Below are 14,192 nucleotides of genomic sequence, written 5' to 3'. Positions count from 1 at the left end.
ATTACGGTTAGTTCTTTTACTTTTTATCTCCACAGATCTGAAGATGCTTCACTTGAACCGAAACCGGTACTAAGGTTAGAAACATATGCAATATAGACCAGCAATAAAATCTGTTCTGCGGCCATTGATTGTATAATTTCCCTAAGAAAGAAAATATGTCAATTTTTTTAATGAAAAGAAGACTGGTGAAAGTGAAGACAAAAGCGGAAAGAGGGATGGGTTTGCTGCGGAGAACAGTTCGAAAATAAGAGAGTTATTCGCAGGTATAGCATAGTAACCTGGCTCTGACATTTGATGCAAGGACGGACAGACAAGCTTACGATACCCCTTCGAGTTCCTTCTGTATCTGCGCAAGAGACTTGTTCCTAGTCTCGATGACGAAGAAGAAGACCCAAGTAGTGGCCCCAAAACAGGTGCCTCCGTATATCCAGAAAGTGACGTCGGTTCCGAAGGCGTCCACCATGTTGGTAAATGTCTTGGAGACGATGAAGCAGAGGATCCAGTTGGTGCCGCCACAGATGGAGCTGGCGATGCCCTTGATCTCGCCGGGGAAGAGTTCGCCAATCATGGCCCAGGGCAGCGGGCCGATGCCCAGGGAGCACGTGAGCAGGTATGTGCACATGGCGAGCAGCGGCAGCCAGCTGATACCAGCCACAGGTACGCGAGTGTGGTCGTGGTAGTGGAAGTAGATCCCCAGCAAAACCAGGCAGGTGCCCATGCTAGACAGCGACAGCACCAGCCACACGCGGCGACCCGCGCGCTCCACCAGCACGGTGGACAGCAGCGTCGACCCCACCTGAAACGTAATGGGCAGTGGACACCATATCTCAGCCACCGCTCTCGGATAGGCTGTCAACTAACGATCGCGAAAAATACATTGTTGGGCATTAAAATTGCAACATCATAAAGGTGGAATGCAGCCAGCGTAAAACATCTCCGACATATCATCAAGAAATATAATGTCCAATTATGAGTGGGCAAAAAATATTGTTTGAATAGTAGGCTTACGCAGATAGAAAATTTCTGTGATCAGTGTTAGAATGTTACATATACAGTGCTGCGAGCAGCACTGTGTTTGTGAGATATGCTGACGCCGCAATATATATCTTTGGCACGACAATAATAAAGGTGTCAGTTTACTGCAAAATTCGTGTAACTTGCACTTTTATTTACTTACTAGCGAACGTCGAAAAGCTTGCAAGTCCCCCCCTCTCTGCCCATCTTCTCATCCCCCCCTTCCTCTTATTCTGCACATCCCCTCCTCCCTGGTCCTCTCAGTGAATAACCTTCTCCCTCTCTAAAACGAAAGACGAGGTACTGGTGGAATTAAAGCTGTGAGGAAGGGGCGTGAGTTGTGCTTGGGTAGCTCAGTTGGTAGAGCACTTGCCCGCGAAAGGCAAAGGTCCCGAGTTCGAGTCTCGGTCCGGCACACAGTTTTAATCTGCCAGGAAGTTTCTCCCTCTCCTTCTGTCCATTTTCTCTTCCCCTGTCTGTATCTCCATTTCCGTATGAATATTCAGTAAAGCAACGTGTAAAAATTTGAAGTAAACTCGTCAAGATCTTTTCGAGAGTTTTTGGTAACAACGTTTTCTGTCCATATATTACATATATATATTTATATATGTAATGCATTACAGAAATATACAGCCTATGTCTGTCTGAATGTTCATTGGAGTATCGTGTAAAAATTGCAAGTAAATCGACCAAGAACTTTTTGACATTTGTCGTAACAGCTCATCCCCCTTAACATATTACAAATATACACACACGCACACACACACACACACACACACACACACACACACACACACACACACACACACATATATATATATATATATATATATATATATATATATATATATATATATACACCAAACGAAAGCGTTGGTATGTTGATAGGAGACAGTAAAAAACACACACACAAATTTCAAGCTTTCGCATCCCAAGGTTGCTTCGTCAGGAAAGAGGGAAGAAGAGGGAAATATGAAAGGATGTAGGTTTTAAGGGAGGGGGTAAGGAGTCATTCCAATCCCGGGAGTGGAAAGACTTAACTTAGGGGGAAAAAAGGGACAGGTATACACTCGTACACACACACACACATCCATCCGCACATATACAGACACACGACACCCCTTCGTCCGATCCATGGATCAGGAAAGATACGACTGAGATGTATCTGGACATTAACGGCGAAGTGAGTTGGAGCACCATCATGCAGCAGCCCCATAACCCTTCGAATCATTAGTTGCACTTCTTCCAGCAGAGGAGACAAAGTCAACCGCAAGAAATGCCAATAGTTCCAGCCTGTTAGGCCATGTCTATGGAAGACTGGTCCCTAAATATGGTCGCCAATTACCATGGCCTGCACATTCCGACTGCACCAATGCTGATGAATCGCTGTCATCACAAACGTTGCCTCTTCTGTGAATTAGACGGATGACACAAATCTCGGAATCGAGGTTGCCTGGGGAAAAACCCAGTGACAAAACTGCTCCCAACTTGAAAAGTCTGTCGCTAGTAAGTCCTGCACATACTGTAAGTGATAAGTGTAGTATCAATTGTCATGGAGAATGTGTAAGATGGCAAGAACTATGCCCCTTACATGAAGTCATTAAAGATCACGTAACTCACGTTGAGCGAACAGTAGGGCTGAACAAAAATGACTGACAAGACACAATGCATCTTGTAGAGGGTATAAGTATAGACGTATTGGAATAATTAATGTTGAGTCATGGTTTTAAAGTAATTCACACAACAGGAAAACTCTGTGGAAACGCGTCGATTTACTAGAGGCTAGTTTATCCCAGGGAAGTATACAGAGTTGACCATGGCCGGCTGGGGAGCAGCGAAGGGAAGTGACAATAGGCAGCTTAGGGTGGCTCAAACTCTGAGAAAGCAGTAACGGGGTGCAGCCTCCAGCTGCCTTCAGATGAGTGTCAGTGAGTGGGTGGTTGACCCCATGCTTGTGTATCAGGAAGCAGAAGGAGAACTTGTACACCTGTCGATAAATATCAGTCGTCCCATTTTCAGTGAAACATGCAAGTAAGCTGTGCAAAGCTACGGTGAAGCAGTCAACAGAGGCCAAAATATATGTGTTCATGACTGTAGCAACTTCACGCTGAATTCACGGTCCGCAGAGTCTGAAGTAAATCCGGTGAAAAGCGACAGAATGAGATACGCTGACCTCCGATGCGAACATAGGACCAAGGAATTTGAAGTACTCTCCTGGGAGTCAGAATTCGGAAAAAATTGGTGTTTTTTGCAGATGCTAACGTTGATGGGTGGCCTGGGAGGAGCTGAATAGCAGACGTTGAGAGGAAGGGAAATTTTGTGGGAATTTGATCACTTCCCAGAGCAGGCATTGGTCGGCGCTGGGAAGCGACGCATAATTAATGCGACTTGCGCTGCAGTTGGCGTAAGTGATTTTGCTGGAGGGGAAACCGAGGCCAAGAGCACACTGGGAGAAGTCCCCGTAGAGGTCTTCCGTTCCCAGCTTGCCTAGAGTGCGGGCGTGGCGTTCTTTATTCAGCTTGCCTGAGAAAGAGTGAGCATCTCTGCAGTTTAGGACCTAGCAAATGGAACGATTGAGCTTGGAGATAGGAAGTTTTGGTTCAGCTATGTACTGAGCAAATTAGCTAGGAGTGAATAGAAGAGCACAGCCTTGCAGCACCACGTGGTCAGCTGACGTCAGCACAATGACGCCGCTCCGCCACACTGTATTCGGTGATATTGCGCCCGCTCTGGTCATTGATTAATTTGTTGGATCACGTCGGCAAAGTTTCCACGAGGGTTTCATGGGCCATGTATTGTAGAATTCTTCTTGCACTTTGCATTACGCCTGGGTCAGTCAATAGGAATTACTTCTGAGTTATCGCGCTTTACTCCGCGCAAACGCAATTTATTACCACTGCCTGGTAGGAGAGTCATGTAATGTGATGATTGAAGGTCGTGAGTTAAAATAAATTAATTTTATGTTCAACATTTGCATCTGGTGTTCAATAGCTGAATATAACATCAATGTGCAACCTTTTTTAATTAAAAGTGATCAATTCTGAATCAGTTAATGTCAACACTGCCACCGCTGTTCAATCTGGAGTCACAGGGCCTTATTACTTTCTTTGCGTTATCCAATATTGCGGCAGTTTTGCAATCTCTGCTGATCTGTTAGTCAATTAGCTGGGGTGAACACACCCCAAAACCAGATAAGTGACGGGTGGGGTGTCACAAATGTTCCACACGGTCGTCGGGCTTATGCTGTACTGGCGGGCCAGCTTCCTGGTACTGACACAGTGGTCGCCTTCCACAGCGTCAATCACATTTTTCTCCAAGTCTGGTGTCCGAACATTTCAGGTACGTCCATGATTTCCTGCTTCCTGAAACGCCCCTGTCTCAGTCAAACAGCGAAACACTGTTGCAAACACTGAATGCTGTGGTTGTTGTCGGCGGGGATAGGTCTCCTGATACAATCTTACTGCTCGCCGCCCACTGCCGTTTGTCTTTATGTATGTAAACACCAAGTCGGCAAGGTCTCGATTCGAATACTGAACCGTTACGTACAATGTTGTATCACCATCCATCATCATCCACTACAAAGTGAGTAAGCAAGAGAAGTGAATAGGACGCCATTACCAACTGTTATGGCAGGAGAGGGCGCTAGAGCCTGATGTATGGGGAACAGTACCACCCCTAGGAGGAAACCAAGCATACTGTTACTGTACCTGCACGGTACAGCGCGATTAGACCGCAGTCTCTGTAACAAAGTACGACTGAATAAATGGTCTCCAGCTTGGAAACCATGCATTTTTGGACATAAGTTCATTTTGTCCTCTCAGTTCAATTGCCGGATGTAAGAAAGATCATCACCTGACAACGGCTTCACCGATTTGGATGATTTTATTTCGTTGTGCTCGCAATTGTGCATGGTAATGGTATTTTTGGTATGAGAAAGAAACTACCTAGAACATACTGTACGAAAACATACCCACCACAAATATATTGGCTCTAATAGCAACAAATAGACATGAACTCTATGAGGATGTCCAGATAGAAACGGGTGTCAGTCACCACAATGCAACTGTAGCAGCGACAATGATTACCAAAGTACAAACCGCATCCAAAGCAGGTAGAAAAATCTACACGTTCAGCCAAGTAGACAAAGAGACAATAGTGTCGTATCTCAATACCAAACTTGAAACATTTAGCTGAGGAGAGAAGAATGTATAGTAGAAGAATAGTGGCTTAGGTTTAGAAGAACAGTTGACCATGCACTTGATAAATACAGTCATGTACATCGTGCAACAGTTCATGATGAGAGTCATCGAGGCTACAATATAATACTCATTGGTGTAAAGCAAAGCATTGGGCTATAAAAAGGGTATGCCGAGTGAAACTCGTTGGGCTGTCAAATAGCGTAATGCCGAAGCCTAAAGTTGCCACCACAGAAGAATGTTATCGAAGGATTTCTCACATAACCCAAAGGATATATGGTCACATGAAATATTTCACACATAATCCAAAGAATTTCTGGTCATATGCAACAGCTGTTTCTGGTACCAGACGAGAATGGAACTGAAACTGAAGGTTGAAGAAGAAAAGCACAAATATTGACTTCAAATGTTCCTTTACTAAGAAGAACTGTTCTAATTTAATCCTCGTTCAACTGCAAAGATGAGTGACATTGCTGTCAGTGTCAGTGGTGTTGAAAATTCGGAAATTCATGGTTAGTTCCTATGAGACCAAACTGCTGAGGTCATCCGTCCGTAGGCTTACACACTACTTAATCTAACTTAAACTAGCTTACACTAAGGACAACACACAACCATCCCGAGGGAGGACTCGAACCTCAGACGGTGGTAGCTGCGCGAAACGTGGAAAGGCGCATTATACCGCGAGGCTACGCCGTGCGGCTAATCAGTGGTATTAATAAACAGTTGATATTGCGACAATTGAACAAAGCTTCAGGGCACGATAGAATCCCTATCAGAATGCCGAATTTTCTGCTGAGCTCGTATCTCTTTTAACCCCTATCTGATCTAGAGCCCTCGAACAAAACAACATGCCCAATAGCTGGAAGAAAGCACGGATCATACCTAACTACAAGGAGATAGCGGAAGTGATCCGCAAAACTATCGTCCAGCATCTGTGACATCGATTTGTTGTAGAATCTTAGAATTTGTTCTGGGCGTGGTCTTAATGATGTATCTCTAACAGAATGATCTCCTCCAACCTAATCAACATCGATCATATGAAAGTCAACTCGTACTTTTCGCACATGACATACTGAAAGCTAGGACATGGCAGTCAGATAGTTGCAGTATTTCTCGATTTCCGAAAACCATGTGACTCAATACAACATGTAGGCTCATTATCAAAAGTACGATTGTACGTAGTATCAGGCGATATTTTTGACCGGCTTGATGATTTTTTGAAAGGGAGAACACAGCAAGCTATCTCGGATGGAGAAACGTTGACAGATGCAAGAGAAACTTCTGGTGTGTCCCAGAGAAGCATGTTGAGTCCTTTGCTGTTGGTGTTGTATATTAATGAAGAACAATATTAACAATAATCTGTCTTTTTGCAGATGATGTAGTTATCTAGAGGGTGCTCAGCAACAGTTTGAAAAGGTTGTAAGGGTTATGTTAATAAATAATTGCTAAGAAAAAATTCGATAGATTTCGGCGTTTCCGAGTTAAGTGACATTGAAGTCAGCCAACCAGGCCGTTGCGCTCGCAATTTCAAGACGGTATTGCCAAACGTGTTCCTCGTTTGGTTTCCTAATATCGAACCTGAGCGCGATAAAAAAGTTAAACTTGTGTCAGCAGTAAGGATCGAATGCGACCCAAAGGCTGAGAAGTCTCGTGCACTCACACTATTTGTATCTGGCGGAATTCTACAGCTGCTAGATCGTCACCTGTCAGACACCCGCATATACACTGAAACCAATGGCATACGGATATGCACATATGCAAATGGTGGTAGTATCGCGTACACAAGGTGTAAAAGGACATTGCATTAGCGAAACTGTCTTTTGTACTCACGTGATGCATGTGAATAGGTTTCCGACGTGGTTATCACCGCACGACAGAAATTAACAGACTCGCTGTGCTGAATGGTAGTTCGAGCTAGACGCATGGGACATCCCATTTCGTAAATCGTTAGGGAATTCAGTATTCCGAGATCAGCGTTGTCAATAGTGTGCCGATAGCACAAAATTTCAGATATTACCTCTGACGACGGACAACGCAGTGGCCGATGACTTTCACTTAACGACCGAGAGCAGCGGCGTTTGCGCAGAGTTGTCAGTGCCAACAGATACGCAACACTGCGTGAAATAACCGCAGAAATCGATGTGGGACGTGTGACAAACGTACCCTTAGGACAGTGCGGCGGACTTTGGCCTTAATGGTCTACAGCTGCACGCGACCGACGCGAGTGCCTTTGCTAACAGCACAACATCGCCTCTCCTGGGTTCATGCCGATATCAGATGGACGCTAGACTACTGGTAAACCGTGGCCTGTCCAGGTGAGTCTCGATCAGCTCTTATCAATTTCAGATTGAACTGATGAGCTGATGGTAGGATTCGCATGGGGCGCAGAGCCCACGGAGCCAAGGATCCAGGCTGTCAACAAGACACCGGGCACGCTGGTGGTGGCTCCATAATGGTGTGGGCTGGGTTAAAATGGAATGTACTGGATCATCTGGTCCAAGCGAATTACTTGGAGGCCATCTGCATCCATTCATGGACTTCATGTTCTCAAACCCCGATGGAATTTTAATGGATGACAATGCGCTATGTTATAGGGCCACAATTATTTGCGATTAGTTTGAAGCACATGCTGGACAATTCGAACGAATGGTGTGGCCACTCAGATCGTCCGGCATGAATCCCATCGAACGTTTATGGGTCATAATCAAGAGGTTAGTTTGTGCACAAAATCCTGCACTGACAACACTTTTGCAGTTACGCATGGCTGCAGAGGCATCATTGCTCAGTATTTCTCCAGGAGATATCCAACGACTTGAGTCCATGACACGTCTTCCTGCTTTACGTCACCGGGCAAAAGAAATGGCTCAAATGGCTCTGAGCACTATGGGACTTAACATCTGAGGTCATCAGTCCCCTAGAACTTAGAACTACTTAAACCTAACTAACCTGAGGACATCACACACATCCATGCCCAAGGCAGGATTCGAACCTGCGACCGTAGCGGGGGCAAAAGAAGATCCGGCACAATATTAGGAGGTATCCCATGGCTTTTGTCACCTCAGTGTAATTCCGCGATAATGTTGCCCGCGTTGGTCTCGATCCAGGAATGTATGCGTTCAGAATGTTGCATATGCAACTCCACGGCCTATAGGACAGACATTATTTGCTCGGCCATGCACGAACATGCAGCCACATCATGTACGAAGTAGTGTGATGTTTGGACTACAAAGTATTGTCTGCATTGCGACCATGGATACTGCTTCCGTTGATGCACCAGCGGAGACAGTGCTCCGACAGTGGTGCGACGGCAAACACAGGAGTACCACCACATCATCTTCTCACATGAGTCCTGTTCTGTTTACAGAATCGCAATGGACGTATCAGTGCTTGGAGGCTCCCAGGAGAACGACGATACCGGATCTCTTTCATCATCTACGTCTGGCGTGATGATTTGGATGCCATTTCATACACAACACGATCATTTCTGGTTCGCGCAGCCGGTAATTTGGAGAGCACCCGTTTCATTTTTGACGTGTTTAGGGCAGTGGCTGTGCTCAATCTTAGAGGTCTCTACAAAGTTTTCAACAAGATAACGCAAGACTGCCTACTGCACTTGCTGTGCTGACCTTAATCGATACAGACGGTTGGATCTGTTGTTCACATGTTCTCCAGGTCAGTCATTCACTGGAAATGTCTGATCACAACTTGCTGAAGGACTGGTATGCTACCACTCGCAGACTACTATGATTGATGAATTGTGTCACAAAGTTGAAGGAGCATGGCATAATTTGCCTGTATGTATCAACGGATTTCTGTGCAATTAAGACACTCATCTGCGTTAGTTCCTTTATGCTTTGCGACATTTGGCAGCTCTGTACAGTAAATTTTGAATCCTACATACTGTGAAATATATCTAGATCTACATCTACATGGATACTCTGTAAATCACATTTAAGTGCCTGACGGAGGGTTCATCGAATCAGCTTCACAATAATTCTCTATTATTCCAATCTTTGCCGGCCGAAGTGGCCGAGCGGTTCTAGGCGCTACAGTCTGGAACCGAGCGACCGCTACGGTCGCAGGTTCGAATCCTGCCTCGGGCATAGATGTGTGTGATGTCCTTAGGTTAGTTAGGTTTAAGTAGTTCTAAGTTCTAGGGGACTGATGACCTCAGCAGTTGTCCCATAGTGCTCAGAGCCATTTGAACCATTTTATTCCAATCTTTAACAGCATGCAGAAAAAACGAACACCTATATCTTTCCGTGTGAGCTGCAATTCTCTTATTTTATCATGATGATCGTTTCTCCCTATGTAGGTAGGAGTCAACAAAATATTTTCGCATTTGGAAGAGAAAGTTGGTGACAAATTTCATGAGAAGATTCCGTCGAACAGAAAAACGCCTTTGTTTTAATGATGCCCACAAATCCTGTATCGTGTCAGTGACACTCTTTCGCCTATTTCTAGAAAATACAAAGCGTGCTGCTCTTCTTTAAACTTTTTCGATGTACTGGGTGATCAAAAACTCAGTATAAATTTGAAAACGTAATAAACCACGGAATAATGTAGATAGAGAGGTAAAAATTGACACACATGCTTGGAATGACATGGGGTTATATTAGGACAAAAAAAAGTCACAAAACGTCCGACAGATGGCGCTGGACAGCAAACCTACTACCGTGAAGGGTGAGAGGTACGCCGATATGTTACAGAATCGCATCATGCCCAGCCTGGCTGATAAACACCTGCTGGAACGTACGATGTTTATGCACGACGGCGCTCCACCCCATATTGCTAGACGCGTGAAAGCTCTCTTGCGCGCGTCGTTTGGTGATGATCGTGTGCTCAGCCGCCACTTTCGTCATGCTTGGCCTCGCAGGTCCCCAGACCTCAGTCCGTACAATTATTGGCTTTGGGCTTACCTTAAGTTGCAAGTGTATAGTGATCGACCGACATCTCTAGGGATGCTGAAGACAACATCCGACGCCAATGCCTCACCATAATTCCGGACATGCTTTACTGTGCTGTTCGCAACATTATTCCTCGACTACAGCTATTGTTGAGGAATGATGGTGGACATATTGAGCATTTCCTGTAAAGAACATCATCTTTGCTTTGTCTTACATTGTTATGCTAATTATTGCTATTCTGATCAGATGAAGCGCCATCTGACGGACATTTTTTGAACTTCTTTATTTTTTGGTTCTAATAAAACTCATGTCATTCCAAGCATGTGTGTCAATTTGTACCTCTCTATCTACATTATTCCGTGATTTATTCAGTTTTCAAATTTATACTGACTTTTTGATCACCCAGTACTTCGTTAATCCCATCTGGTAAGGATCCCACACCGCGCGGCAGTACTCCAAAAGAAGACGGACAAGTGTAGTGTAGGCAGTCTCTTTAGTAGATCTGCTACATCTTCTATGTGTTCTGTCAATAATTCTCAGTCTTTGGTTCGCCTTCCCTACAACATTTTCTACGTGTTCTTCCAACTTAAGTTGTTCGTAATTGTAATTTCTAGGTATTAAGTTGAATTGAGATTTGACTGATTTATCGTGTAACCGAAGTTTAACGGATTCGTTTTAGCTCTCATGTGGATGACCTCACACTTTTCATTATTTAGGATCAATTGCCAATTTTCGCACCATACAGGTATCTCGGCAATGAACGAGAGTATCATCTGCAAAGCTCCAGGGGATTCGCACCTAATGAGTACGTGGCTGGCAACCACGGGGCCCCGAGCTGAGTCCTGGCATTGCTTCCACTTACTTATGCCAGGCCCCTCACTTTTATCTTTCCTGTCTGGCCATCCTCTGCCAACTCTTGTTTTTTCCGAGCCTGACGCTATTAGGTTTCGAGAGCTAGGGGTCTTTCTTTTCCCAATCCTGTATTTCCTCTGGTACCGGGCAGCAGTGGGCACCAGTATCGAACTGATGCACAGAGCAAATGATGCTTCAGATGGATCAAGATCGAAGACTCACGGGCGATACCAACCATAGTCTGGTTTGCGGCCATGATACTGCGATGTGGAAAGGAAATGGAAAGACTACCACATTATTATATTCCCTGAACGTTGGAAGACGGAGGATATTGATGGCGTTTCCTGGAGTAAAATATTCCAGAAATAAACTGCTCCCCCGTTCGGATCTCCGGGCGGGGAGTATTTCAGGTGGTGTCATCAAAAGAGATGAACATTTTAATTTCAGGATTAGGACATGGAACGTGAGAACACTTCAAAGAACAGGAAAACTGGAAAATCTGAAGAGAGTAATGGACAAATGTGAAGTGAACATAATGGGTTTAAGTGAAGTGAGGTGGACAGACAGTGGTGAAATAGTATCAGGTAATTATACAATATTTTATTCCGGTGGTAAAAGTTTTGAACGTGGCGTAGCAATAATGATGGGAAATGAATTAGTGCAAAGTGTGAATAAAGTCGTGTGTCATAGTGACGGTTTAATGTTTGTGAAAATAAGTGCAAAACCAGTAGACATTCTAATAGTCCAAGTGTACATCCCAACTTCAGATCACGATGACGAAGAAGCAGAGAAAATGTATAATGAAATAGAAGACATCATTCAGTATGAAGGAACAAGTAAAGTAAATACCATAATCATAGATGACTGGAATAGTGTGGTTCGACAAGGCAATGAAGCAAACATTGTTGGACAGTATGCATTAGGAAAAAGAAACAACAGAGGAGGAATGCTAGTGGAATTCTGTCACCGAAATAATTTGGTGGTGATGAACACTTGGTTCAAGAAAAGGAAGACTAAACTGTACACATGGAAGAGCCCAGGAGATATGAATAGGTATCGGATAGACTACATACTCGTCAAACAGAGGTTTAGGAGCAGTGTGAAGGACCCCAAGACTATGCCGGCTGCCGACATCGACTCGGATCACAACATTTTGGTTGCAGATATCAGCACAAGGCTGAAGAAGATCCAACAGCATGGGAGGAGAAAACAGAGATGGGACTTGGAAAAGCTGAGAGAGAATAACGTGGCAGTATGAGAATCGTTAGAGAAAAAATTTAACGAAGTGAGACACAAAAATACAAGTGCAAGTGCGGAAGATCAATGGCAAAATGTTAAAATGGTTCTGTTAAATACTGTGAAGAGTGAAGTTGGGAGGGAAACAAAGAGAGCGAGAAAACCCTGGATCACCAATGAGATGCTGGAGAAGATAGAGGAAAGGAAGAAGTGTAAAAATGTTAATTAAGAAGAATACAGAAGACTTAACAACGCCCTCAGGAGGGAAACAGACAAAGCGAAGGAAAAGTACTTAGAAGAAATGTGTGACGACATAGAAGAACTACAAAGAAGAAGAAGGTACGACCTCATGTACCAGAAAACGAAGGAACTGGGAGAAGGGGAGAACAAAAGTGTAAGGACGTTCGGAATAGAAGATTCTAGAGGACAAGTGGTTACTGAACAAGTGGAAGTGCTGAAAACATGGGAAGCATATATAAGGAAACTATATGATACAGAACATCGCCCAGATGACATCGACATAGAGCCAGAGGAAGCTGTTGACGAAGATGAAAAAGGGCCCAGTATACTGACAAGGGAAGTAGAGAAGGCGATAAACGACATGAAGAGTAGGAAAGCTACAGGGGATGACGACATACCAGTGGATTTGCTTAAAGAAATCGGAAATGAAAGTTTGAAAGTTCTGACACAACTCATAAACAAAGTCTATGAAACTGGAGAATGGCCTGAAGACTTTTTGGACGTCGGCATGGTTACTCTTGAGACGAAAAAGCAACCCAAGAAGTGTAGTGATTATAGAACAATTAGTATGATATCGCATGGGGCAAAGATCATTGCTAGAATACTAAATAGACGGTTGGAAAACGAAATTGAAGAAGTGATGGGAGAGGACCAGTTTATCTTCAGGAAAGGAAAAGGGACCAGAGACGCCATTGGCACGATGAGGATATTGTCAGAAAGAGTTTTGGCCGTTAACGAAGAAGTTTGCGCTTGTTCTATAGACTGGCAGAAGGCCTTCGACAGAGTCAATTGGAATATATTGATGAACATCCTTGAGGAAATAGGAATCAACTGGAGAGATCGGAGACTTACAAGGAACTTGTACCTGGGACAAAGGGTAAAGATATGACTGAACTATGGAGAAACGAACAGTGTGGAAATAGGAAGGCGAGTGAGACAAGGATGTTGTCTGTCGCCAAGACTCTTCAAACCTGTATGGAGAAATGCTGGCGAGAGAAGCGCTGAAAGGATGCGGAAACTTCAAAGTAGGAGGACGTCTCATCAACACCATCAAGTATGCAGACGACCTGGTAGTGCTCGCCAAAAATCAGAGACAGCTGCAACACATGATGAACAATTTGGTGGAAACGGGAAGAAAATACAGCATGGAAATCAACATCGAAAAAGCAAAAGTTATGCGCATATCAAAACGTGAGAAACACTTGAAGATAACTGTTGGCAATCGGGAACTGGAAAATGTGAATCAGTTCAAGTGCCTGGGAAGTTTTATCACAAACGAAATCCGAGCAAGAATCGCCATGGCCAAAGCTGCTTTCAACAAGAAGAGGACTCTGTTGACCAGCAAGTTGAGTTTGGCATTGAGGAAAAAACTGATAAAGTGCTACATTTGGAGCAATGCACTGTATGGAGCAGAGACATGGACAATGAAAAAGAAGGAGAAAAAAAACTTATAGAGCTTTGAAATGTGGTGCTGGAGGAGAATTGAAAAGATCAAGTGGACAGATCGCATAAAAAATGACGATGTACTGCGAAGGTTAGGAGAGAAGAGAAGTATTCTGCGTACAATTCTTTAGAGAAAGGCCAACTGGATTGGACATGTACTTAGACACGAGGGAATAATACATGATATCATCGAAGGGAAACTCAGAGGAAACGCAGGACTAGGAAGAAGATGAATTCAACATCTGGACGACATGAAAGATGGAAGGAGATACAACAGACTGAAGGAAGAAACTGAAGACAGGGA

The 14,192-nt window shown here is 44.1% G+C and overlaps 1 protein-coding gene across 1 annotated transcript in view; it reads right to left on the bottom strand.

The window, feature by feature from the left end:
• Nucleotides 1-316: 316 nt before the first annotated feature.
• The window catches only part of LOC124606062 (facilitated trehalose transporter Tret1-like), a 70,711-nt gene continuing 56,835 nt past the window's right edge, over nucleotides 317-14,192 (bottom strand). Inside the window, exon 5 of the mRNA XM_047138024.1 lies at nucleotides 317-796. Within this exon, the coding sequence (XP_046993980.1) occupies nucleotides 317-796 (480 nt within the window). The remainder of the gene's footprint in view (nucleotides 797-14,192) is intronic.

Source organism: Schistocerca americana, chromosome 3, assembly GCF_021461395.2.
Source record: "Schistocerca americana isolate TAMUIC-IGC-003095 chromosome 3, iqSchAmer2.1, whole genome shotgun sequence".
NCBI classification, from domain to species: Eukaryota; Metazoa; Arthropoda; class Insecta; order Orthoptera; family Acrididae; genus Schistocerca; species Schistocerca americana.
The sequence above is the reverse complement of the archived record's forward strand: the minus strand, read 5'-3'. Positions and strand labels throughout refer to the sequence as shown.